Genomic DNA, 26,610 nt, shown 5'->3' with positions numbered 1-26,610 from the left:
GGTTACGTTTATGAAACTGCAGATCAGCATAACGGTGTCAAAGCCGGTTGGACCTGAAGTGTCCATCAGCATCAAACTGACTCCACCCTTCAGGAATGCAGACATTGGTGAGAGAAAACCTGTTTCTGCTGCGTGAGACACAGACGCTTGTTCAGTGCAGAGCAGGACGGTCACATGGTCTTTCTGAAAAGGATCTGAACACGGAAGCTGCTGCGGCGTGAGGCCCTCTCAGGTTCAGATGGTTAAACACCAAAAAGCTGATGTGCAGCGGGGAAAGAAGAATCCCACAAGTCTGCATGCAGTTTGAAACCTTTGCAATGGGAGAAGGGGGGTGGGGGGGGGGCTGCAGAAAAGAAGATCTGATTGATCTGATCAGATCAATCTGATCTAACCTGATCAGTCAGATCTGAGCTTCTCCTCATGGCAGCTGGTTCTTCTAATCCAACATGCATAAATCATGTCAGGCACACTGTGTCTGTCTGTACTCCATGACATTCAGAGACCAACACTTCCTGGTACAATCAGAGTCCACATCCCTGCAGATGTCTCCTTTCTGTTCCATTCAGCACAGACAGAACACTGACAGCCCTCAGCACTTCCATGCCCTTATATGGTAACTCATGTCAGTTCTGCTTGTCCAGTGTATGAATATATGTCAACACACACATAATGTTCCTGTGTATAAAGAGCAGAGTAAATGTTCAATCTAATAAAACATGTAATCCTTCCACACATGCAGTACCTCCTTATGCCTCTAGGGAAAACAGTTAAGGGTCAAATACATTTGGATTTGGAAGAATTTGTTAGTCTGACGCCGCTACACGCTAGCATAGCATAGGATAGCATAGCTAGCACTGATCGATGATCGACATTGTAGTCGTCTTAGACAAACTTCAGCCGTTTGTCTTGGACTCATCCAACCAAACATTTTGACGCCGTGTTGCTTTTAAAATCACTTCAAAATCAGTAAACTCGACCAAAATGGATCCACATTTAAGGCGTTCTGGTTCTACGTTTTATAGTGCAGAAGTACGGTAAACTGAACGTTGTGGCTTCAAAGCGCTGAAAGGTTTAATATCCCGCTTTTCTTAAGCCTTTTAGAGTAAAATATCTCCATATGTAACCCTTGTGCTATCATATGACCCCCCCCTTCCATTGAGGTGTTCTCCCTACCATGACAAAGGTGGATAAAGGTGGAAAGATTTCATGTAATCCATGGACACCAGTGAAGATCACAAATCATTGAAGAAAAAAGGTTCAGAGCTCTGTCTAGTGGGTCTAGATGACCCAACTCCCAACGGTAAAGTGCCTAGGATAGAACAAGGGATATCCTAATATCTTACCTTTGGCACACTAAAGAACATTTTTTAGTAAATGATTTTTCTCAGTTCTTTTCCTACCTGGAAGACGACTCGATCTCTGAGGCTCCGCCTTTCTCTCCTTGTGGGCTCCGCCCATTTCATGACATCCTCCTAGCGTGGGCCTCAGCAGCGTTTCTCCCAGAAAAACAAACACCAGGGGCCTCATTTATAAAACTTTGTGTAGGATTTGCGTCAGAAGTGGCGTACGGATGAAACATAGGACGTGCGTACGCACAGAAATATTGGGATTTCTAAAACCGTGCGCACGCACATCCTACGCATCTTTCCCTTAATAAATCACAACCAATTCTAAATGCTGCGCAGCTTTTGCGGCTTCATGACACGCCCATAGTTGCCCATAAATAGTCCGTGAAACGCCCACAAATGAATATTCATTGATTGCGAAACCATAGCATCACAGAGAGGAAATCAAAAAAACGTGACTTCACTCAATGTGAAGTAGAAGTTATCGTTGGCGAGGTGGAAAAGAGGAGAAAAGTGTTGTTTGGAGGGCACAGTGTGGGCATTACTAATGCCAAAAAGGCACGTGAGTGGCAAACGGTGGCAGACGGTGGCCGGTCCGAGGTTGTGAGGCTACAGCGCTCCATGGGAGGGAGGGGGGGACCGGAGCGCCAGATGCACCGGGTGACACGCCTGGTTCCTCCGAGTGCTCCTCTGTAACGCCGGGCCCAAAAGCCAGCAGAGGTCCAACAGGACAGCTGGAAGAAGTCAGAACCGGCTCATAAGCCACTCGTCCTCGTTTGCCAGCAAGTCTTCTTGCTGTCTAAAGATGCGTTCACTCCGAATTCTTCCATTTGCCACATCTTCTAAGAGTACAAGATCAGCCATTGTGCGTCATTACGCATTGTGATGGGGCATTTTATTTCCCTCCATTTAATTACATCTGACAAGCTACAGATGTCGGTAATAATCCACGTGGAAATGGGAAATTGATCAGCACAAATGTAATTTCTTGTTGCTTTCTGAATGGTTGAGACATACGCCATACATTGTTTTATCAAAAATAAAACAAACTAAAGGCATATGCATGAATAATTCCATAGCTTATGAAGAAATGGTTTACTATGAAAACAACTTTCCCCAGTGGATAATTAATACATCTCTCTCTATCTATCCATCTGTCTGTCTATCTGCACCTCTATCTGCTCCGCCAGACGGACACACTGACGAGAACATCAGTTTTGTACATTAGTTCGTTCTGTTAACTATATTATTTATGAGGATTAATTGCTTCTTTTGTGCGTACGCAACATTTATAAATGAGGCCCCTGGGCTTTATCAAAGATGGATGTTCATATTGTTCATAGAAATGAAAGCGTTTAGCCGCTAGCTCCACAGAGAAAGTGGGTGTGTCTGTCAGCCTGGGGGCGGGGCTTGCAGCACAGACTCTATGTAACGTGAGGACTCGCTGGTTAGGGTGAGGGTCTAAAGCTCAAAACCACTTTGGGGATGTTTTTAGTGAGGAATAAACATAATAATAACCTAAAAGCTAAAAGAAGCTGATTTTCTATAATATGGACCTTTGAAATTGCAAAGAAACATCAAACATTCTGCTTGTTCTACATAATTGAGCTAAAAGAAATCTTTTAAATTTTGTAAACTCTAATTTCAGGTGATTTGAGAAACTTCTCCCGTCTGTTCGAATTCATTTCTGGGTTTCTGACTCAGTTTTCTTTTCATCCACAGACTGACGGACATTTTTCCACATCTGTGTTCAGTCAGTAGAGGAAATTCCTCCCAAGCGATGGCTTCATGTTTAATGTTCAGGGAGTCTGCAGCTGAATGCTGGTTTATGAGGATCAATATTGTAAAAGCTGCTGATGTGAGGAGCCGTTGCTGGTTCCTGGTCCACGGCGTGCTGAGTCGGCGCTGGCCCTGGCGTGTCATCTTCTCAACCAGACCATCCAGTGTTTCCCAACAGGTGCTGTGATAGTTTTGATACCAAACTCTGGGTGTGCGGTTGCAGGAGCCATCGCTGTACTCAGAAGTGTGTCCAGTAAACACTGAGGAACACGGTCAGGTAACGTCCTATCGCTGCAATGCAAGCATAAAGTGACACACATGGGGGGGAAAGTGTTCAGTTCAAAATGAGTGTAACCCTTGTGCTATCCTAGGCACTTTAACGTTGGGAGGTGGGTCATCTAGACCCACTAGACAGTGCTCTGAACCTTTTTTCTTCAATGATTTGTGATCTTCACTGGTGTCCATGGATTACATGAAATCTTTCCACCTTTATCCACCTTTGTCATGGTAGGGAGAACACCTCAATGGAAGGGGGGGGGTCATAGGATAACACAAGGGTTAGTGTAGTTCAGTACTGCTTCTTTGTCCGTTCCTGTTTTTCCAGTTAGGATTTTTCTTTTGTCTTTCTTCCACATTTCCCTTGAAAACACATTTAGCCTTTCCAGTAAAAGGGTTTAATGCTCTAAAGCTGGGGGGTCAAACTCATTTTGGTTGGGGGGGCACATTCAATCCGTCTATGCAGCAACACTTCAAAACACAACGAAATGTCCGAGAATCTTCATGAATTCACTGGCAACAGATATAAATGTCTGGAACTTTGTGAAGAACCACTGTAGTTATTATACAGAGAAAGAATACGACTCAAATACAGATCTAATCATGAACTGTCAATCATACATGTTAACAGCAGAAGCTTCTATTGAATCACCAAACTAGTGAGGAACACCTGCACCAATTCAACACAGCTGTCAGAATAAATGCAATCTGACAGACCTGGCTAACGGCAGGAAAGGCCTTCCAGCTGCAGAGCTCTGACTTTAAATATGTGAACAGGACAAATACGCAGGGCGGGGGGGCTCTTTACACACACAACAGTCTGAATCACTAAGTTGTGGAAACAATGTCTGGCTGTATTGATGATGTCATGGAACATATATGTGTAGAGATCATTATGGAGAGACAGAGTAACATCCTTGAGGGGGTGGTACTGTCATGATTAGGGTTCTCTTTCTGTTTCCTGTTTTATTTTGACGGTTCTCCCTGCCTGTCTTGCTTTTGAGTTGGACTTCCTGGTCCCAACCTCCCCTGATGGTTTTCAGCTGTATCTGGTCAGTCCTGTTTGTGTACTTGTCTTGTCTCTGCCGTCCTCTGCGGTGGTCCAAACCGTCTGCTTCCCTGTTTGCCTGTTAACACCCACAGTTGATGTTTTTTTGGTTTCCCTGCTTGGAAGCATCTTTTGTTTATCTAAGAAACCTCTAGCACTTGGAACCGCATGCCTCCCGTCTCTGCATTTTGGGTCCTTCATCAACCCCCAACCTGACAAATAACTCCCTTCCAATGAACATACAACAAATGTTCAAGGACAGAGACGGTTTAGAGTTACAGTGTAAGAAATCCGCTGAACTTCAGAGAGCAAAGCATTCATATTCCAAAAAAGAAAATGATCATTTTGTGGTGTGGATTTATGGAACAGACTGGATGAAGGTTTAAAACAAACCTAAAGTTTACGTGTATTTAAAAAAACCTACAAGTAGTCTCTGATGGGACACCCAAAATGGGTGGGGTCAGACAAGATTACTCTTTAACCCACTGCTCTTCAAGCACTCTGTCTTGTTTCATCTGTCTGCTTTAACCCTTGTCCTATCCTAGGCACTTTAACATTGGGAGTTGGGTCATCTAGACCCACTAGACAGTGCTCTGAACCTTTTTTCTTCAATGATTTGTGATCTTCACTGGTGTCCATGGATTACATGAAATCTTTCCACCTTTATCCACCTTTGTCATGGTAGGGAGAACACGTCAATGGAAGGGGGGGGGGGGGGTCATAGGATAGAACAAGGGTTACATATGGAGATATTTTCTCCTCCAAAAGCCCAACCAGACATTTTGGTTACTAAACAAAAACACAGGATAGTCTGTTATTTTGGGTGGGCTATACTTCACTGTTCTGGTTTCATTGTAAATTGAATTAGTTTTATGATCAATAAAATCACACAGTGTGAAGAGTTGCTTAATTGTCTTCCCATGACTATTTTATGAGTGTTTTTGGTTTTGAATCTGTCCTTCAGTGTTTTCTCTGTGGCTGAGAAACCAAAATCCCTCAATGACACCATGGGGGGCTGAAGGTGGACCCCGGCCCTGATAAAAGGTGAATGTGGCCGTGGCAGCAGTCCACCCGGACCAGAAACTGGCCCAAAGTGACGTGAACAATGAGGATGTGGGCGGGAAAAGAGATCTATGGGAGTTATGGCAGATTTATATGAGATCATCACTAAGGTCACTAAAGGCGGGACTGAAGCGGGGGGGGGGGTGACCGGGGGCCCGGGAGGCGGGGGGAGGGGGTGACATCACATCGCGCAGCTCCTCGCTTCTCCTCCGCTCCGCTTCCCGCCTCGGAGGCACACCTTCATCTCCGGTGAGGAGGCTGGACTCCGGGAGGCGGGAAACACCTTCAGACGCGATGACCGCCAGTTTCCCGAACATGGCGTCTGTCGGAGACATCGACCCGCTCAGCGCGTCCATCCCGGCCACCAAAGTTGAAATCACGGTGTCCTGCAGGTAAGAGTCCACGTCCGTCCGGGACAGAGTTCTGGAGTCTGGGTCTGGTTCGGTTCCGTTTCCGGGTTGAATGTCTCTTTGGGGGATTCTTTGACACTTCAGCGCCGTAAATACCGACACCCAACGTGACAAGGTGCGACTTGGCGGAGCGCGCGGGGACTTGAACACTTTCAGCCGGTGAAACGCCGCGCGCGCGCGCCACAGGCTAACACCAGTAGAACGAGCCAGATGTGAGAGCGGGCTCGTGCGCTGCGGGCTCGTGCGCCTCGTCCGTTGGGGGCTTGTTCGTGACCGACACGGTCCAGGGCGGCTCGTCTGTTGAACGGAAGTCTCGGAGTCTCCTTCGAGGAGGGCTGTCCCCCTTTAAAGAGGAGTTTCCTCCCGCACGCGCCGGTAAGCACGCGCTCGTGAGGGTCCGGTGACTGTCGGTGGGCTGCTGGCCGCACTGCTCGGTAACGGGCTTTGAGGAGAAGCGATCCCGGGAACTTTACGGCGAGGTTCCCTCCCGGTGAGACACGTGAGCGTCCCCGGCAGGGGGAGGAGGAGCCGTTGGTGGTTAACGGTAGATGACCTCTGACCTCTGCTGTGTTTTCCTTTTCCCATTAAGTCCGCTAAACGGAAAGTATGTGACCCCCCACCCCGTAAACGGTAGAGCAATTTAGAAAAACAGTCATTGTGTGACCCCCCCCCCCCCCCCCCCCCCAGCAATAATAAGAAGCAGAAAAGGTTTCTAGCCTTGGTAGAGCAGTTACCCCCCCCCCCCCCCCCCCCCCCATGACAATCACGTTTCTTCTATTGTGGCGTTTCTGTTACCGTGCAGGAAATGCAGCTTTAAGTTTCTTTTCTGGGTATTTGGTTTTTCAAATCATTGGGAATCAGGAGCAGACGGAAAGATGCTGGTAGACATAAAACCACCAACGGCACCAGCGACCCGCTATAGAACCACAGAGTCTGTGTTGACCTGGTCTGAGCTGGAATCTGGATCAGAACTGCTTCCTCGCCTGTTTTACATCTGATAAATTAGGATAATAATTAATAATAATTGATACTTTAGTTATTCCACAATGGGGAAAGACCTCTCCACATTTTGACCCCTCCCCTGGGGGGAGCAGCGAGCTGCAGACTAGCCACGTTGGGGGGATGACAGCTGGCTGGGGAGAGCAGGAATCGATCCTGCTCTACCGCCTGAGCTACACTGAACTGCCACCCAGGGAGTGAGGGGCTGTAAGCTAGCAGGAGGGGAGGGCAAACTACGGCCCCCCTCCATGTGTGGTCCGGCCCGCTGAACAATATCAGACCCCCATGTTTGTTTGTTTGTTTTAATCTGGCCACACGATCAAGACGGGACATCCCCCCCCCCCTGCAGTCTGAGCTCCAACCTGAAACTTTAACATCTGTCAATCAGAACAGAAGACAGTCTTCCCTTTCTACAGTTTCACGGTTTAGATCGTTCTTTTAGAGATTATGCTGGTTTTTTAAACACCCTGTTCTGTGTCCTGATTGGCTGGAGACCCTGTCAATCAATCTCCTCCGTGTCTCCAGTACAGAAACGTGGAGCTCTTCAGATCAGAAATCTGAGATCGATCAGATCTTTGTTTTCATTCTAAGATCCTGGACTTAATTTCTATGAAGGTTTGAGAATTTAAACCAGAGAAAAGGTGAAAATGTTCATGTCTGTGTGAGGAAAGTGTATTTATGCAGTGAGGAGTTTACTGCCATAAACCTCTGGAATCATTCTCTGTGGGTTTCACCGATCAGGGTTATTTGTAGAACATAACTCCTTCAATATACGAGGGACTCTGTTCTGGTGAAAAGGTAACAGATAAATGATTAGCTGCAGCAGAAGACACAGAAATGAGCTTTTTCATCATTACTGTGTGAGAAACAGACGTGCAGAACACAGATCAGCTGCTCAAACTGAGAGACGTGAGGAGCTCTCTGCAGAATTATGAGGAGAGGATCCAATATTTGTTGTTTTTTAATGTATCAGTATATTTTCCTGAATCTTTGTCTTTGAAATCATAGAGTGTTATTTGGTCATTGTTTTATTTCATAGATAATGTTATTTATTTTATTAAAAGGGTCATGAATGAATGAAACTTTATACATATATCACTTTACAACACATTGAAGGAACCAAAGGGCTTCACAATAAAAAATGATCTCAAATGGGAACAAAGGTTTTAAACCAGAAACTCTAGAATATTCGGTTTTAGAATATCATTTTCAGTATAAATGTTTTCATCTACATTCCATGTTATTCATTCTCACTCCATGCATCTGCTCCTGGTCCGGCCCTTCTATCCAATTTTAGAACCCAATGTGGCCCCCCAGTTAAAATAATTGCCCCCCCTGCTGTACACGGATGTATGGTGGGATGTAGGAGCGTGTGGTCACCATAGAAGCTTGTAGTTCCTCAACAGAGTTCTCTAACCCCAACCATGAGACTCTGGATGAACTCCTCCTCCAAGGTTTCTGCTGGATGAGAATGAAGTGACTCATTCTGACTCCGTCTGCTGTCAGGCCTGAGCGAGGCCGGCGTGTTGCTGTTGCGTGTTGGTTTCATGGTTTGGCCTTCTTGCACATGTTTCAGTAAACATTGCTGAGTAGAATGAGGTTACAGACGCTGATCTAGGCTTCATCAAACTGAAGACAGTCGTCCTACTCCAGTGGGCGTCATTGTATCTGTGTTGGTAGCACAAACAAATACTTTGCTGTCTCCTGTTGGTTATATCTGTGTTCCCCGTGACATAAACACGATCACAGTAATTCTGAAGTATAGTGGAATATGGACGTCTGGAACAGGATGCCATTAAAAATGTCATCCAGACCATTCAGCGGAGCACAATGGTGAAGTAATGACTTTAGCGTGGCATTTCTCTGCGCCCTGCTATTTTTAGAAGCACCACTGAAAACATATAATGATTCACTTTAAATGACTATATTCAGATGCTTGTGACAGAAAGTCATCAAAAATCAGCTGCAAGTCTGAGATCCTGTAGTTACTGTATCTGCATTTGGATAACAGAGGTCATGCCGTCTTCCTGCAGAACACTTGAACATGCTTGCAGACTTTGCTGGGTCTGAGTCACCCCACTGTCAAGGCTGGCCGGTATGTGCGTGTCAGTGACTGGTCCTTCAACCGTAGGGAGCGCGGGACGCCGCGGTTACCGCCAGGTGCAAACTCACAGGTTTGGATGAACCCGTGTTTGGGGATGTTTTCTGGTTCTGCACGAACATCTCCATGGTTACCTTGAAGTTCCCCGATGAGTGTGTGTTGGGCGGGTAGTGTTTCAGTGAGGCGTTCTCGCAGTGGCGATGGTCACCGTGAATCAGTTGTCATCATGCCAGACAGCCTGGCTTGTAATGTTTGCTGCATGGCTCATCTGAGAATGGACGGGAAAAAGTCAGAAGAATTTAAAGTTTGGTGGCATCTCTTGTAAATCTGAGCTACAGCCTAGCGTGAGGTTCTGGCATTGACGGTATGTGAGAACCAGAGGGAGTGAGGGACTTCCTACTCCAATGACATTAAGGCTGCATGCAGACCGGACACATTTGGTGCTTAAAGTGAACCAGCGATGGAGAGGACCCTGCTCCGGGAACAGGAACCACACTCTGACCCGTCTTTGGAGGTGGTTTCGGTTCGTTTCCAATCAGACTGAGCTTTGGTTCGCTCTGAGATTCCTGAATGCAATCCGTCCTCGGAGCGGAACAGCTGAACCAAAATGGCACCGGAGCGACGTAAACAGGATAGAATGAAGCAACAGATGCTTAAACCAACACAATAAAACCACAACGATGAGACACATCAACTCATTAAAATGTGGACGGGTGAATTCAGACTCATAAAACAACTTTTAACGTGATCCACATTGCTTCTCACTGTTTTCCCAACAATCTATATGTCATAAACACGTATCGGCGTACCTTCATACCAGACGTCTCCTCATTGCTACAGCTGCTAGCATCCTCTGAGTCGAAGCAAACACGCCACGTCTTCTTGTCAGTAACCGCCGTGCAGCACGAACCACGACTCCTGCTGCTTCATCAGTGCGGTGATCAAAAATCCCATACCGTCACAGCCCTAGTTTATATCTTGTGGGACACAAAAAGTGACTTCTCCAGTACCGATAGCAGAACTGTGGAGGTCAGATCTTAACGATACTGCGGTCCTGAAGAATGTCGCCCAGGGGCTCGTCCAATACCGGGGCTCGGTACCCATCCCTAGGAAAGGGGCACGGTGGAGAACAATCACCGAAGTGGTAGCTTTGCATATAGCCAAAGTCATGGTACCCATAGATACGGTGGAGAAGACGGGGTTTCTTCATTGAATTCAAACCTTAGAGCCCAGATGTGAGCTGTATTGTTAATCCTTTAGAAAATGCTGCTACTCTCACGGTGAATGTTTGTCTGCTTCTAGTCTGGACGACAAAGTCTGACTGAAAACACAGCTGGGACTTTGATTCCATGACCGTGTTCATTTATTTATTATTCATCCCAGAAATGAGGGTAACATTTGGCTTGAGTTTGATTAAATAAAAGTAAAAGTTGCTTTAAGTTGTCTGGGGTGTGTACTTATTTTTTTCCTTAAGTGGGGGAGGGGGAAATAAAATCAGAGATTTGATCTTTAGGCCATATCGGCCAGCCCTATCTCAGAAACTGTGGAAAACGTGTTGAGTTGACTACAGATCGGTAGAAAATAATCTTTACTCAATTTACCTTTTCCTATTTTATCACGATCATGGCAGGTGAGCACATCAGTGACGCAGCCTGACGGCGCGTCACTGATGTGCTATTGGGCTTTTTTTAATAAACATACTGGTTTTCTCTGTTTATGCATATGTGTAAACATTTAAATAACCGTTTATTGCTGTTTTTGCCATCTTGTGAGTTTTGGACAAGCTGACACCAAGATGTCAATAAATGTTTAGATGAACATGCAGGCCTGAATTCAGTCACCATTGTAGCAACAGGGATGCCGCCATGTGGGAGCCAGAGGAAGTCAGTCAGCAGTGGTTGGTCCGATTTGGTCTGGGTCATCGTTTCTATGGCAACCACTCTTCCCAGTTAGGCGTGAGTTTGGTGGGAGTCCACGGCACGCTACACAAAGTTTGTCAATGGAACGTTTTGAATGTTCGGCTTTAGACCACAAACGTTAATTGATGCATCTGATTGGTCAATTTACAACTTGAATACTTGCACTGCAGAAAAATATCATGAAAAAAGTTAGTGTTAGCAAGAACAGATCCAGAACGGTTCTTCTGACCAATAGAATGACTGACAATCAGCTGTTTATTTCTATTGACGTCTATGGGACTCTGGCTACCTGGATCCAGCGGGACTTCCTGTTTGGAACGTGAGGGGGAGGGGTCACTCAGTCCAGTTGTCTTTTACAGTCAGTGGGTTTTGTTAAATGACCGAGCAAAGCAGGAGCTCTGGAGTTATTGTTAAGATGTATTTTCTTGCTAAAAACCTTCATTTTCCATCATTTTACATTTTGATTTTGCCACTTTAACAATCTTCTTCAAGAAACCCAAAGATTTGTTCAGAGACAAACCTTCTGCAGCAGCTCTTGGTGTGGAGTGGGTTTGGAATCGATGCAGACGACGTCTTGATTCTGGAGGCCAGAGATCGGCTCAGACTCCCTTTTATTCTGATCAATGGGAGAACCTGAGGTTCTGGCTGGGATCAATACTGCAGCAAGTCCACCTGCTGCGTCTGACAAAGCCACACATACGTTTAGAGTCTGCTTACATCTACTGTACAAAGAGTGGCACCAGCAGAAGCATTACAGCCTGATGTACTTCAGCATTTTCCACCCACATGGAGCAGTCTGGGAGCCGTGGATCCGGCCACGAATGCCTTAAAAAAGACTCATTATTTCCAAACACAGGCTGTTCCTTCTGTTTCTGACAAACATACCACATCTATGCTCACTAATACTTGCTGGAATGCAGTACTTTGTTTCCAAAACATCATATTTTTTCCCCTTCAAGACACCAAAGGCACCAGTGCTGCTTTTAGTTAATGACTTCTAGGAATAATTGTAGCTTGGCGGCACCCCTACCCCTTTTTAAGCCTATGTGGGCCAGAATGTGTTTCTACTAATTAAACTTCCAAAAAGAAAAAGCCTCGCTTTATAAATAGCACAAAAAAAAACAATAAATCCCCCGTTTGACTTGAATGCACGTTATTGCGCAACAGCTGTGAGAACAAACTGAAAGGTTAATCTTTAAGTTGTTGTTTGCGTTGTCGTCATGCTTTTCTGTCTCCTGCTAATAATTACACACTTGTCAGAAATGTGGGGGTGTTCGTGGGCTCGTGCTTCTAAAGCAGGGGTCGGGAAGCTATGGCTCGCGAGCCATATATGGCTCTTTTGATGGTCACATGTGGCTCGCAGACAAATCTTTAATTATACTTTTTTTTTTCATTAGACCAGTCCTTCTCGGGCGCGATGCGATGCCAGAGGCGCGCAGTAGTAACAGTGCTTAGAGAGAAAAATTCAGCGCCAGCACTATCAGTTTACTTCTTCCACTTTCGGCTTCTCCCATCAGGGGTCGCCGCAGCGAACAAGTCGCATGGTAAATTTGGCAATGTTTTACGCCGGATGCCCTTCCTGGCGCAACCTTCTCTAACCGGGCTTGGAACCGGCAGAGGTAGAGAAGGGAACAGGGAGCAGCCTGGAGTCGAACCCGGGTTTCACGGACGGAAGGCGCCGCAAACCAGCACGAGCTAAACTGGCTCTATCAGTTTACTATTATCTATTATTTCACAGAGTTTGTAGCAGCCGGAAACCTGTGAATTGCCGTGCCTAAAACTGCGCGCTCCCGTCTCTGAGAAAGAGCGCGCAGATGCGGAGACGGGATGTGTGAGGGAGAAGGGGGTGGGGGGGTGGGGGGGGCAGCAGGTGAATCGCGCAGGGATGGCAAAAACGTAAACCCCGCTGCCCGTCACTCACTGCAGCGTGTGAGTGTGTGTTTGTCTCCGTATCTGCATGTGATCAATCTGTCTCACATCTACAGAACATTCAGACCTAAGATCACGTTTAAAGTCTCAACGCCTGCATGAAGCAGAAACTCACCACGTATCAACCAGACAAGACCATCAGCAAAACTACCACGAATCATTTATTAGCAACAGCATAACGATGACTTATTGTACTTTAAAAGTGTTAAAATTACATCAAATGCACACATTCATTTGTATTTTTAGTTTTAAAAATATTGTCGCGGACTGAGTTTAACTTGGCTGTTGGGCCGCGTTAAAAGTTCTGGAGTTCATGGAACGCATCGATCAAGCAGAGATCTGATTGGCCCTTTGTTCTGTCGCTCAGCCTGTTGTTAGGGAGTTTGGACCAATGGGGTTCAGCCATGGGCCGAATAAGGGAAATGGGAGGGCTGCAGCGGTAGCAGGGGAATAAAAAGTTGAGAGAAGCGCTCTCGTCTCGTCTCGTCTCGGCGGGCGAGAATAAGGAGTTGCTGAATTAATTGTACGGCGTTTGTTAGGGGTCTGCAGTAACCAGAACAAAGAACCTTAAAAGGGGTTAAGTCTCCGTGCCTCAGTGTGGGAAAGGGACACTACATTATTGTATGGCTCTTTCAAAATTACATTTAAAAATATGTGGCGTTTATGGCTCTCTTGGTCAAAAAGGTTCCCGACCCCTGTTCTAAAGGATTCCCTACAGAGACACAAATGCTCAAAGGTTGCTTTCAAAGGACAACCCAGTTGCGCCCAACTATTGAGTGAGCATAAGACATTTCATTATTACCTTAAGAAACTGTCTCAGCCTTTAGAAAAGTCCATAACTTGTCTTCTTTCATTAAATAAGCCACGGCCGGTGCAAAAGGCGGGATAATTGGTCACCTGTTGGACTTTTTAAGCCAATTAGTGTTTCTGTCTCTGGCCGTTCCCTTTTATTGAATATTCCTTCTTTTCTTGCTCTGATTGTTCATCTGTTACAAAGGCAGCCCTTTGACTTCCGTATTGAAGACTCTTTCAAAACAAAGGTAATTCAAAGCAGGTGCAGGTCATTGAGCCACCTGGACCTTTCTAAACAGCAGAGTTAGTCCCGTTCACACCAGTGCAAACAGCTGTAGCTCTACAATCCGACAATCGTGTGTATTCTCAGATTTCAGGTCTCTATCTGTTCTTAACTTGAGACAGTTTGTGTTGAAATGTCCAGTTTATTTCTCTTTCTGCCGTTGGGTTGAGAAACATGATCACTGGAGCTATTGCATTCGCTAATCGCATTGGCTAATCGCATTGGCTAATCGCATTGGCTCATCGCATTCGCTAATCGCATTCATTCCAACTTTTCATTGTTTTCCTTAGAACAGCTGCCATTGTGTCTTTTTGCACCCAAAGAACAGAAACATAGAACACAAACTACATTTATCTATTGTCACAACTAGCTATTGGAAATGTTGGTCCATCCATTTGGTAAATCCGTGCACACGCATTACTAAATGGTGCTTGGACTGTTACGCAATCATGTCTGTGAGCACAGCAGCCGGACTCGTAGCTGCGTGTTTGCAGGTAAGGGGGGATGTTCTGTTTCAGTGTCACAACGGTGGAGGCTCCGGACCGCAGTCCGTCCGGATGTTCTGTGTGAGCGGCGGCTGGACTCAGGAGAACCGGGTCTCTGAGCCGAGGAGCGGCTTTGGGACGGCCCACGCGGCATTTGAAGTGCATAGCTAGGCAGTAGCGTGAAGGGTCTAGCCTAAACCGTGCTTTAGCATTGAACCTTACGTTATTATCGAGGAAGGTTACTAATATCTGCAGATCTGAACATCGCCTGTAATCTGAATGGATTCAGTGAAAAACCTAGAATGGGATCCGTTTCATGGCTTCATGCCTTGAATCTCAAAGCCAGCTGTTCTGATCATGATGCACAAAACTAACAATGACAATGGATTTAACCCTCAAGCTGTTTGATAAGGAGCTCGTTAACATTCAGATCATTGGCTGATGAGACGCTCATCATGATGTTGAGGAGCACAATTCTGTTCTCTAGTGGAAATCCTGCATTTGTTCATTTCTGTGAAAGCTCACCAAGCACAGTGTTTGCAGTTTAAACGGTTTCAAAGTGTAGAAAAGTGCTTATTCAAAGACACTTTCACACCATACAACTGTCAGTTGGATGTTGTGTACAAAACCTGCAGTGACCGCTTTGCATTGGCTGCATGCAGTAAGTGCAGCCGGATAAAACCGTCGGCTGTTTGGTAAAACAGCAGCCGACTGCAGGGGGAACAGACATGAAGACACAGACGGACTTCAGGGCCTCATGCCACATCTGTGGCCCATTCATTCCCTTTGCTCATCGGTCACTGCTGGAGCGCCGCTCTCTCTGGAGATGAAGGTTGATCTGGCTGTCAGTCAGGTCGGCCGTCATCTGGTCATGTTGCTCAAAGGACCAGCAGCGGTCGTCTACAGAACATTGATTGCTGTCATTGTTCTACTGTGCCTGTGGCTGTTTGTGTACATTTGCCTGATTCACTGAGCAATTTCCAACGATGCCCTGATGGGTTTCCTCTGTTTCTAGTGACAGTGTGACAGTAATTGTAAGGAAATGCGTAGTCTGGTGTCTTTGTTTTAGATAAGAGTGTGTTTGTATTTCATGACGTTATCAAGTCTAACATGTTTTCTGTCTTTGTAAAATACAAACGTTCCTGTTCCCATTTGACTATTCAAGGACGAACAATGATGGGAACTCAGGATAATTATATCATAATAATATTTGGACGTCATGAACATTTGACTTTTTTTCAGTGACAACACTGAAATCAAACTGAATTTTCATGACCAAAGTTTTTGCATTGCAATTAATGTCCTTTTTTCTGGCATTAATGGCCTTTGATCTCCTTTGATGTTTGTCTGATCCTTTGCAGATGGGACAAAATGTTGGGATTAGGGTTGTGCCGATGGACGATATCATCGTCCATCGTGATGGGTGACTGACATCCCGATGGAGAGACCACCATCGTGATGCCACGCCCCCGCCACGTTGCGCGTCGACACCAGAAGCCGCGGTTACATGTACAAAATATCTTGATGGGATCAATGGTCGGATTAGAATCCAACCGTGTAGATGGGCCCAGAAAAATGTTTTCAGAATATAAAAACGTTCACTAAGGTCACAATTTCGGTCGGAATAAATCATTTGCACATGCGCAGTATTCGCACATGCGCAGTTTGAAAACCGGAAGGGGATACAACTTCCGCCGAGCGGCTTTTTTTCCAAACTTTATTGAATGTTACAATTCAATACAAAACGATAACAGCACCGAGCGGCTATATATATTGACATGTCAGCTCGGTAAAATACGAGATGATCTTCTAAACGTGCTTTTAATAATGTTACGGTTATTATGAAACATCTGTTCGCTCATCATTTGAATTTTAATCCGTGTGGTCAGTGCTTTTTCTGAACGGAGCCAGGATTAGCAGTATGCTAACACGGGCTAACAACATTAGCTTTGGGTGGCGCTGCACGTAAACGTGTAAGAATAACATCAGCCTTTATTTAGTCGGGACACGACTGGAAACACAAATCCGCGTGATTGTTTGAATGTTTTCTAAGGACTGAGCGACATTTCTGCTTTGAAGCTCAAACCGCTGTGTGTGCTGACGATACGAGCTGTGCTCAGACACACGTTTAGACCCGGTTCTGAGTTTGATAGCTCGTACCCCTAGAGCTGCGGGACGGATCGCAGTCTTAAATCTCCCACACATACCGCTCATGTACCCCCCCCCCCCTTCCCATCAAACACAAAGCTGTAAATCCGCACTCCGCCGGTCCACTTCGCTAAGTGCGGGAGCGGACTACTTCTTTTCTATCTTGCTTGTTACTTTTTCTGTTAAAGTCACTTCCCTCAGTTTATACTGGATCATTGCGGATTAACCATTAGTTGGGAAATAAAATGAAAAAAGCAAAATAACGAATAGCAGTTATACAAGAACGAAAAATGTAAAAATACCCCCCCCCCCGCCCCCGACGATATCATCGTCCATCCCGATGGTTGACAGCAAACATCGTCAACGGCCAAATTAGGGGACATCGCCCAACCCTAGTTGGGATTACTGCTGAGATGCCGTGAATTAGGGTTGGGCGATGTCCCCTAATTTGGCCGCTGACGATGTTTGCTGTCAACCATCGGGATGGACGATGACATCGTCGGGGGGGGTATTTTTGCATTTTTCGTTCTTATATAACTGCTATTCGTTATTTTGCTTTTTTCATTTTATTTCCCAACTAATGGTTAATCCGCGATGATCCAGTATAAACTGAGGGAAGTGACTTTAACAGAAAAAGTAACAAACAAAATAGAAAAGAAGTAGTCCGCTCCCGCACTTAACTGGCGGAGTGGACCGGCGGAGCGCGGATTTACAGCTCTGTGTTTGATGGGGGGGGGTACATGAGCGGTATGTGTGGGAGATTTAAGACTGCGATCCGTCCCGCAGCTCTAGGGGGACGAGCTATCAAACTCAGAACCGGGTCTAAACGTGTGTGTCTGAGCACAGCTCGTATCGTCAGCACACACAGCGGTTTGAGCTTCAAAGCAGAAATGTCGCTCAGTCCTTAGAAAACATTCAAACAATCACGTGGATTTGTGTTTCCAGTCGTGTCCCGACTAAATAAAGGCTGATGTTATTCTTACATGTTTACGTGCAGCGCCACCCAAAGCTAATGTTGTTAGCCCGTGTTAGCATACTGCTAATCCTGGCTATGTTCAGAAAAAGCACTGACCACACGGATTAAAATTCAAATGATGAGCGAACAGGTGTTTCATAATAACCGTAACATTATTAAAGGCACGTTTAGAAGATCGTCTCGTATTTTACCGAGCTGACATGTCAATATATATAGCCGCTCGGTGCTGTTTAACATCGTTTTGTATTGAATTGTTATATTCAATAAAGTTTGGAAAAAAAGCCGCTCGGCGGAAGTTGTATCCCCTTCCTGTTTTCAAACTGCGCATGTGCGAATACTGCGCATGTGCGAATGATTTATTCCGACCGAAATTGTGACCTTAGTGAACGTTTTTACATTCTGAAAACATTTTTCTGGGCCCATCTACACGGTTGGATTCTAATCCGACCATTGATCCCATCAGGATATTTTGTACATGTAACCGCGGCTTATGGTGCCGACGCGCAACGTGGCGGGGGCGTGGCATCACGATGGTGGTCTCTCCATCGGGATGTCAGTCACCCATCACGATGGACGATGATATCGTCCATCGGCCCAACCCTACCGTGAATATTTCAGATTTGGTTCCAATCGTTGCTAAACGCCGTGGAACTGCTTTAAGTGACAACACTGGTTTGTGTTTGATCCAGCTGTTTCCCATGTGTCTGCTTTCAAACTGCATGCTTCAGACCCAGACGCTTAGCGGAGAATACACATTCCAGAGGGAAACTGCTCAAGTTGGACTTTTTTTCTCCAGTTTTGACCAGTTGGAGCTTTTTAGTCTTTTTTCCAGGCTCCGGCCACTTTCTCCAGTGGTCCTGATGTTGATACACGTTTTATGGGTTAAGATGGTTTCATGTGACCTTTGGCCCCAAACCATGGAACAGATATCCTATTCAGCTCTGAAAGAAAAAAGCAACACAAAATACTCACATGTTGCATTCATGTTTATTTGGGACATACATAACTGCTGCAACATGAGTCTGATGCTTTATTTCATCAATTTAACTATCTTCATAAAGAAAAGAACACAATTAGGAACCTGTCATAATTAACAGCTTTTTCATAAGTAAAATTACTAATCAACACTTGATAGTTAAATACAATTTCCATTATTAGAATAAATAATAATGGACTTTGAATAAAGTCATGTGACCATCCAGTGTCTAGAATGTTCTAAGAATGTTCCCTTTGGATTCTTTGGATGTGGAAAAACAACAGTGGTGAACGTTAGGAAACTAACATGTGAATGGATAAACCAACTAAAATAAAATCCACATCTGCTGGATTTCTATTGGACTGAAATGTCAGATTTATGGTTTCAATAACCTAAGGATTACTGCCATCTTTATGTGAGTTTAGTTTAAAACGGACACAACTGTTAGTTTTAGAAAATACGTTCTTCTAAATATCAAGCTTGCTGCTCACTTTGACCTGTGGTTGTCTGTTGAAGTCTCACATATTTGTTTTAGAATTAAGTTAATATTATTTGGCTTTGATTGAAGAAAAGCTTTGATTTCAATGAACTGGTGTTTGTCTTTCTTTTAAAGAAAGCACTTGCATTTAATAATCCCTGTGATTATTCACAGGAAAGGATTCTTTTACTTAAAAAAATAAAACACTGGAAAGTGAATAGAGGATATTATTTGGCCACAGCCGAGAAAAGGACACAAAGTAGGTTGAATGGATGTCAAACAAAAACTATTTCTATTCAACAGAGGCAGAATGTTAGATCTATTCTGAATGAATGGCGTCTTATAGTAATGAAGGAGTTATTCCTAATTTTTTGTATCAACTTTTCTCATGGTGCATGTTCTACAGTAATTTATGGTTAATGTGAGCAAAAATTGGTAACAAATGAAAAGCACAGAATTATTGTGCAGATTTAAGACGAGGAATTTTATTGTTATTAGTAACTCAGAATAGATGAAACCGTCACAGAGTTTTTTACTGTTCACTTTGGCTCATCCTTTTGGGGTCGCTGCAGCCAATCAGCTTCTGGTGATCCTACGGCGTGAAGGACCTATACCACGCTATTCTAGCCTTTTATAGTAAACAATATCCATGCATGTGATAATATGTTGCCTTTTCACACAACAGAAAACACTTTTTTATTAAATATTAGTTATTTTCGGGGGCTATTTTCCTACCCAGAGGTGAGACGACTCAATCTCTGAGGCTCCACCTTTCTCTCCTTGTGGGTGCCGCCCATTTCATGACATCATCCCAGAGCCGGCCTCGGCAGCGTGTCTGTGTTTCGCCCAAGAAAACAAACAACATCCGATCTTTTTCAAAGATGGATGTGCATGTGGTGTATAAAAAATGAAAGCGTTTTGACGATCAGCGCTAGCTGGGCGTGTGTGTTAGCATGGGGGCGGGGCTGGCAGATTCTTCCTGGAAGGGGCTGTTCTCACCCTCTCGTTTTCCTGGATTGAGAGGGGGCAGGATGGGCGACATTCCAGACGTCTTTACAAGCTTTGACTGTCTTAGTGTGAACATCAGCAAAAAAAACCATACAGAACGTCAGAGTTTTTGTGATATTGAGTCCTTTACCATCAGGCCAACCTGAGCTCCTCACCCACTGACTATTGGACTCCACGGTGTCCACACTCACTCTGTCTGTGGGAGACGAGTTTTTGGATCCATTCAGCATATAATAGCTCCGTTATTGATGACTGACAGCTAGCACATTGAAGGGAAGATGTTACCTGCTGCGCCGCAGTTCAAAAGAGAAGAGAAAACCAACCTCAAATGCTGTTCTTGTAATGTGACAGCCAATAACCTTTTTCTCTGTCTGCTTCCAATAACGGGGAGAGCAAATGATTCTGGCTGCAATCACAGTGGCTGGCAATCACCAACACAAAGCAATATTGAAGAAACCCCCTCAGAGATCCATTGCATGGATATTGTCCTGTCCGTCTCCTTCCAGACCTGTTCTAGACTTTGACCCCTCTCAAAGTGCATTAATGCACAGCCCTGAACTTTAGTCACTTTTGGGCTGTTTGTTCTTTTAATTAACTTGGTAACTATCTAGCTCACAGCCTCTGCTGGTTGTTCTATGGATGCTTTACCCCGTAGCTATTTTGTGTTTAACTTTTATGTATAGTAAGGAGGAAGTTCTTTTGTTTCCATTCCTCCTCATTCAGTGATTTGGCTCTCTGTAGAGAGCTAGATTGAAGAAAAGGAGAAGGAAGTGACCAGGCAAAGGAGCACCGGTATTCTCCCCAAGCAGACAGAGTAAATGGGGGGGTGATAAGTGTGTCAAGGTTACATGGGCGTTATTTTAAAAAGCAGGTACAAACTCAGTCTGAAGGACACACACACCTTTGTACATCAGCAAACAAACGCACACCGTCTGGATAATCACGTCATCGACTGAAAGTCAGATGTGGAAATGGCAGCAAGCAAAGAGGAGCTTCTTCTGCAAGGGCCCCACCCCAGCCCACCCCCGTAACTTCTGCTAATGCCCCGATGTAGCGTTTCGTTTTAACCCATGAAGTCCACTGTCATCTCCACCGTTTTAAGTGGGTTCAGCTCCAGGTGGTTCTGGCTGCTCCACTCCTGTATGCAGACTCACCACCGTCCCGGATGAGCCAGATGACTGTGGTGTCGTCTGCAAACTTCAAGAGTTTCACAGGGGGGGCCCTGATCTGCAGTCATTGGTGTGGGGGGAGAAGAACAGAGGGGAGAGAACACACCCCTGGGGGGCGCCAGTGTTCATGATCCGGGTGCTGGATGTGAAGAGACCCAGTTTCACCTGCTGCCTCCTGTCAGTCAGGAAACTGTTGATCCACTGACAGGTGGGGGGGGCACGGTGAGCTGGGACAACTTGTGGTGGAGGAGCTCTGGGACGATGGTATTAAATGCAGAGCTAAAGTCCACAAATAGAACCCGTGCATACGTGTCTGCAGAGTCCAGGTGGTGCAGGATGTAGTGGAGAGCCATGTTGACCCTGACCCCTGACCCCTAGCTGGTCAGCACAGACTTGTAGGCAGGAGGGAGAGACTCCATCGGGTCCTGGAGCCTTCCTGATCTTCTGCTTCTGGAACTGTTGACGCACATCTCGTTCACAGATCCTCAGTACAGGTGAGGGGGCAGGTGTGGGGCAGGTTGGGATTGCAGGTAGATCCTGTGTGATGGAGATGGTGGCTGAGGAGGAAGGTGAAGTTCTTTCAAACCTTGAGTAGAGGACATTAAGCTCCTCAGCCATTTTATCATTTTTGTCAAAGAAGGTAAAAGCAGGAAGAAAACAATTAAAATAAAAACTCAATTAGGAAGGAAAAATGTGAGATTGTATTTTCGGCCGTAGGACATGGCTCAGCCCTAGTTACCATTAGGGATATGGAGCTGAATTTAGTGACTGGCTTCACTCCTTGATGTTCACAGCTAAGAACAAGTATAGAGACCATCAACAGGCAGTAAAAAACAAAGTTTGGTATAATGAGACACCCCCCTACCTGAGGTGTGTACGTGTACAGGATTCCCCCGTATTCAGGGGGCTTAGGGACCAGAGACTATTAAAGGATGCAACCCTCAAATTTGGACATACCCAAAGTGTCCCTGGGCAAGATACTGAACCCACACTGCTTCTGGTGGTTATAGGATGGCGCCGGTGGTAGCCAGCGGAGCGTGTGGATGGGACTGTGACTTTAGTAAAACGCTATATAAGTATACTCCATTTACCAAATCTAACCGAGATACATCTGATCAAACTGAAGACTCAAACAAGCAGTGCATTAGCAGTTCTACTCAACTGCCTTTAAAGTATATCCTAGCAGCAAATGAATTAATCAATAGCAATGAAAAATGAAAGACTGGGGGGTTGTACCTAGCAAAGACTGTGCACCCAGGCCTTTAAAAGAATTTGCAGTCAGGACTATAAATATTTGGACAGAGACACGTTTTTTCTAATTTGTGTTTAAAATTGTGTTTAAAAATGCTTCAGTTTTTCACATTTTTATACAATCTTTTTGTTCAACCCATGGAATAAAAGCTGAAAGTCTGCACTTCAATGGCATCTGAGTGGTTTGATTTCAAATTCACTGTGGTAATGTACAGAAACTAAAGGAGAAAGAATGTGTCTCTGTCCAAATATTGATGGTCCGGACTGCATATAGTCGTGGACTCTCTGGGTTCTGCAGTACCGGCTGTCACTCAGGGGTTGATGACATTTTCAGCCAGACTTACACACATCCAGGAGATCCTGTCAATGTTCTCACTGACATATTTCCACACAGATGATGATTTCCACCTGTCAAAAGAAACACAGAACAACAGCAAAAGGATCACAAATCCACACAGATGCTACAAATCCAGCAAACCCGTACATTATGTGGCATCTAGGAGGTGTTGAGGATAATTGTTAGTACAGTATTAGTAAAATGAATCAATCCCACTGGACTGTATGAAGTAAGATGCTAAGCAGCTTGTCTGATGAAGTTATCTCCATCCTGTCCACATCACATGGAAGCTGCTTGCGGTCCTCCGGGGATCCCGATGCCTCTGTGGCTGTCCGTCCCCCTCTGGTTCATGTAGAAGCCCCTGGCCTTCGCCTGCACATCCAAGCATGTCTCTGTAGTTATTTCGCATGCCCAAACATGCACCCTGCCTCCCGTGGGTAACTCTGCAGTGAGGCCGCTGCACTGGTGTAAAAGAGATAAAGAAGAAGGTTAATGCTGCATGAGTCCAGACACAGTAGGAGGGTTTTAAAGCACATAGCATGGCATCTGGTGGTGGATGGATGCTATTTTTATGCATTTATTTAACTGTCTGTGCTCTGACATATGTTAATACAGGGGGGGGGGCAGCACAGTTGGACTAAACAGCTCTGAAACCAGTGACAAAGGCAATTAAGGTAAAATGCCAATAGCCCAGACTGCACGTCGGCCTTGAGTGACGGGTGCTTCCTCGCCAGTGCCTGTGTGTAAATGATGCTGGCGTGGCGTGTGGGTGTGTGTGTGTGTGTGTGTGTGTGTGTGTGTGTGTGTGTGTGTGTGTGTGTGTGTGTGCGCTGAGATGTCCTCTTGGCTCTCCCAGCCCTTGTCATGAAGAATTAGGGCAGGTCTTTAAAGGAAGCAAAGAGGAAATTCAAGCTGCTGATGCTCTGTTCCAATAAAGGCTTGATGTGATTTGTCATATTTCAGACAAGAACAATACTATTATTTCAAAGGCTTCATTGTTTATAACTTAAAATCAACAATTCATTTTTCATTCATTTTTATATTGGTTCAAATACCTTATATACACATATACATATACACTTATATATACACATATACATATACACATATACACTTTGGGGCTGGGCGATATGACCACATTTCCAGTCCCAGTTTAGCTAAGTTTATAGTCCAATGCTACAAAATGTCGCCATCTAACAGTTTCATTTTTTAAAATTCAAATAAGTTTTTTACAGTCGTCCCTCATTTATTGCAGTAGTTATGTTCTAAAAATTTGCTGCAATTGTTGAAATCTGTGAAATAGTCATCTTTATTTTTCTAATTACAGATGTTTTCAGCTGTAAAACTCCTCACTACACACTTTAAACACTTTAAACACTTTAAACACTTTTTACTTGTTTAGACTCTCAAACTTCAAAGCTTTTATAGAAAAATAATTTCAGTTTTACAGAATGAAAACACAGATCTGATCATCAAAGATTAATGTATATTTAGCAAACTGAAGGCCTTCTGTACAGGAGACACATTGATTGACAGTAGTCTGCAGCCAATCAGGATGCAGAACACAGTGCTGTGTAAAAAAAAAAAAAGAAAAACATTCAAAAAGACACTAAGAAAAATGCCAAACATTGGCAGAGAACACTGCATATATTATAGAGCTGGGTAAAATGGCCACATTTCTAATCTTCATTCAGCAAATTTTAAGTTTCAATGACAATAATTGTTGGAATAAAGCATTTTTACAAAAAATCAATGAATGAAAAGTTTACAGTTGTTCCCTATTAATCATGTTAGTTGCCTTCTAAAAATATCCGGCCATATGTGAAATTTGCAGAGTAGTCATCTTTATTTGGTAAAACTCCTCACTGCACTCTACAAACCACTTTTGTCACACAAGTCCAGGATCTTAGAATGAAAACAAAGATCTGATCACAGATTTCTGATCTGAAGAGCTCTGTGTTTCTGTACAGGAGACACGGAGGAGATTGATTGACAGGTTCTCCAGCCAATCAGGACACAGAACAGAGCGCTGTTTAAAAAAAGACAGCATAATCTCTCTAAAAGAACGAGCTAAACCGTGAAAGATGAACTGTGACGTCGATAGAGAAGACTGTCTTCTGTTCTGTTTGACAGAGATGTTAGAGTTTCAGGTTGGGGGGAAGAAAATGTCCCGTCTTGATCGTGTGGCCAGATTAAAACAAACAAACAAAAATGGGTCTCTGATATTGTTCAGTGGGCCGGACCAAACATGAAGGGGCCGTAGTTTGCCCACCCCCGGTATAAACCCTAGCTGTTTAGCAGTCCCCAGCTTTTAGCCTTATTTCCACTTTTATTTGCAAATTTTGTTTCGAAATATACAAACATGATAACATTGTAAGAAATGTAAGTTTACACAAAGTATTTCTAACTCTCCTTATTTCTGCCACGGCTCACTCCATGATCTAAATATGTAAATGTGCTTAGTGGGGGCGGCAGATTTGTCACCATGCCGTGTTTCACTTCAGAGCTTTTCATAAAGCTTGACTGGCAGCCAAATTGCCAACTACTTTTTAAGCTCCAGCCTCATACTTCCATAAGTTTATTTTTGATTACAGTAATATCTATAGAGGCCAGTTGAGTGTGATAATTCTGGAACATTGCTGCGTGTCTGTCATGAAATCTATGCGCAGAGAAGCCTGCCTCTGCCAAATGCAGCAACGCCGTCTTGACCACACAGAGGGGATATCCTCATTCAGACGTCTTGGCCACTCCTCATCCTCAAATCCCTACAAGCTATTTGAAGCTTGGTTTATTTTGGGAGAAACTGTTGATGTGACATCTAAATATTTAATCATATTATTCCTGATAAGACATCTGGATTTGGACTGCATGATATTAAAATTATGATTTATACAAGCTAGAGTCCATATTGTTTTTTACATGAAATAAAATATTGGTTGAACTGATTTATTTGTCTCGGTTCACAATAAGGTGGTGGACAGCACAAGTAGCTGGACTAAGAAATGACTGGACCTGACAGGGGTTGTGTTTGGTGAGCATGCTCACTCTGAATGCATGTGTATCTAGTTCAGTCAGTCCCCACAAAACCTATTCAGGTCACGGTTGGACAGAGTCAGAGAAAGACAATGAAAAAGGGAAGTATGGAGGGATGAGTAAACCAGACGACGGATGAGGATGGACTCTCACAGAGGAAACCCCCTCTTCCCTGGGAAGTGGACTGAGCAGGATGAGCACATGGACCTGCAACAAAGAGGGCTGTAGTAATGATGGAGATAAACTGTGTCAAATTTGGTGAGTGGTTTAATTGGTTTGTGTTTGCAGAGTCTATTCAGAAGCACAAGATCACATCTAACAAGCTAAAAAGCTAAAGTGGCGTATAATAGAAGAAAGGCGGCAAAGATTCCTGCGCTCTTTCTTCCTCAACCTTGGGAAGACACTCTTTATGAAAGTGTCTTAGAGGTTGTCATGGATTTGCAAGGTATTGGTAGATGATTAAAAACTACTTCAAACGCATTGAGGCTGAGCATTTCTTCTGCTAGCAAAGAAGTTTTAACTTAGTAACAACAAGATAGCTACTTATTTAACATAGCTTTGTATCTGATCCCCTTTAATTTCTGTACCGTCCAATATTTGCTTTGAATAAACGCTGTAGCTGCTATTGGAAGGAATACAGAACTGAATATTATTGTTTCTTTTCCAATCTCATTTTGTACAAACACTGTATCACCAAAAGTATTGTTCTCCTGCCGTGACTCACACATGAACTGAAGTCCTGTCCCTAACCCATAGAGTTCATGTGATGTCGTCCACCTTTAGCAGCTTCAACTCTTCTAGAAAG

The 26,610-nt window shown here is 44.4% G+C and overlaps 1 protein-coding gene across 3 annotated transcripts in view; it reads left to right on the top strand.

Moving 5' to 3' along the window:
* Window positions 1–5,193: 5,193 nt before the first annotated feature.
* The window catches only part of cpne8 (copine 8), a 126,427-nt gene continuing 105,010 nt past the window's right edge, over window positions 5,194–26,610 (top strand). Inside the window, exon 1 of one of the 3 annotated variants that reach the window (XM_023952456.1) lies at window positions 5,194–5,903. In XM_023952456.1, the coding sequence (XP_023808224.1) occupies window positions 5,806–5,903 (98 nt within the window). In that variant the 5' untranslated portion in view covers window positions 5,194–5,805. Of the gene's footprint in view, window positions 5,904–6,100; window positions 6,297–26,610 lie in introns of those variants that run through there. The other 2 variants (XM_023952457.1, XM_023952458.1) reach the window with 2 other exon arrangements.

Source organism: Oryzias latipes, chromosome 23 (genome assembly GCF_002234675.1).
Source record: "Oryzias latipes chromosome 23, ASM223467v1".
Lineage (NCBI taxonomy): Eukaryota > Metazoa > Chordata > Actinopteri > Beloniformes > Adrianichthyidae > Oryzias > Oryzias latipes.
This window is presented reverse-complemented; position numbering and strand designations above follow the sequence as displayed.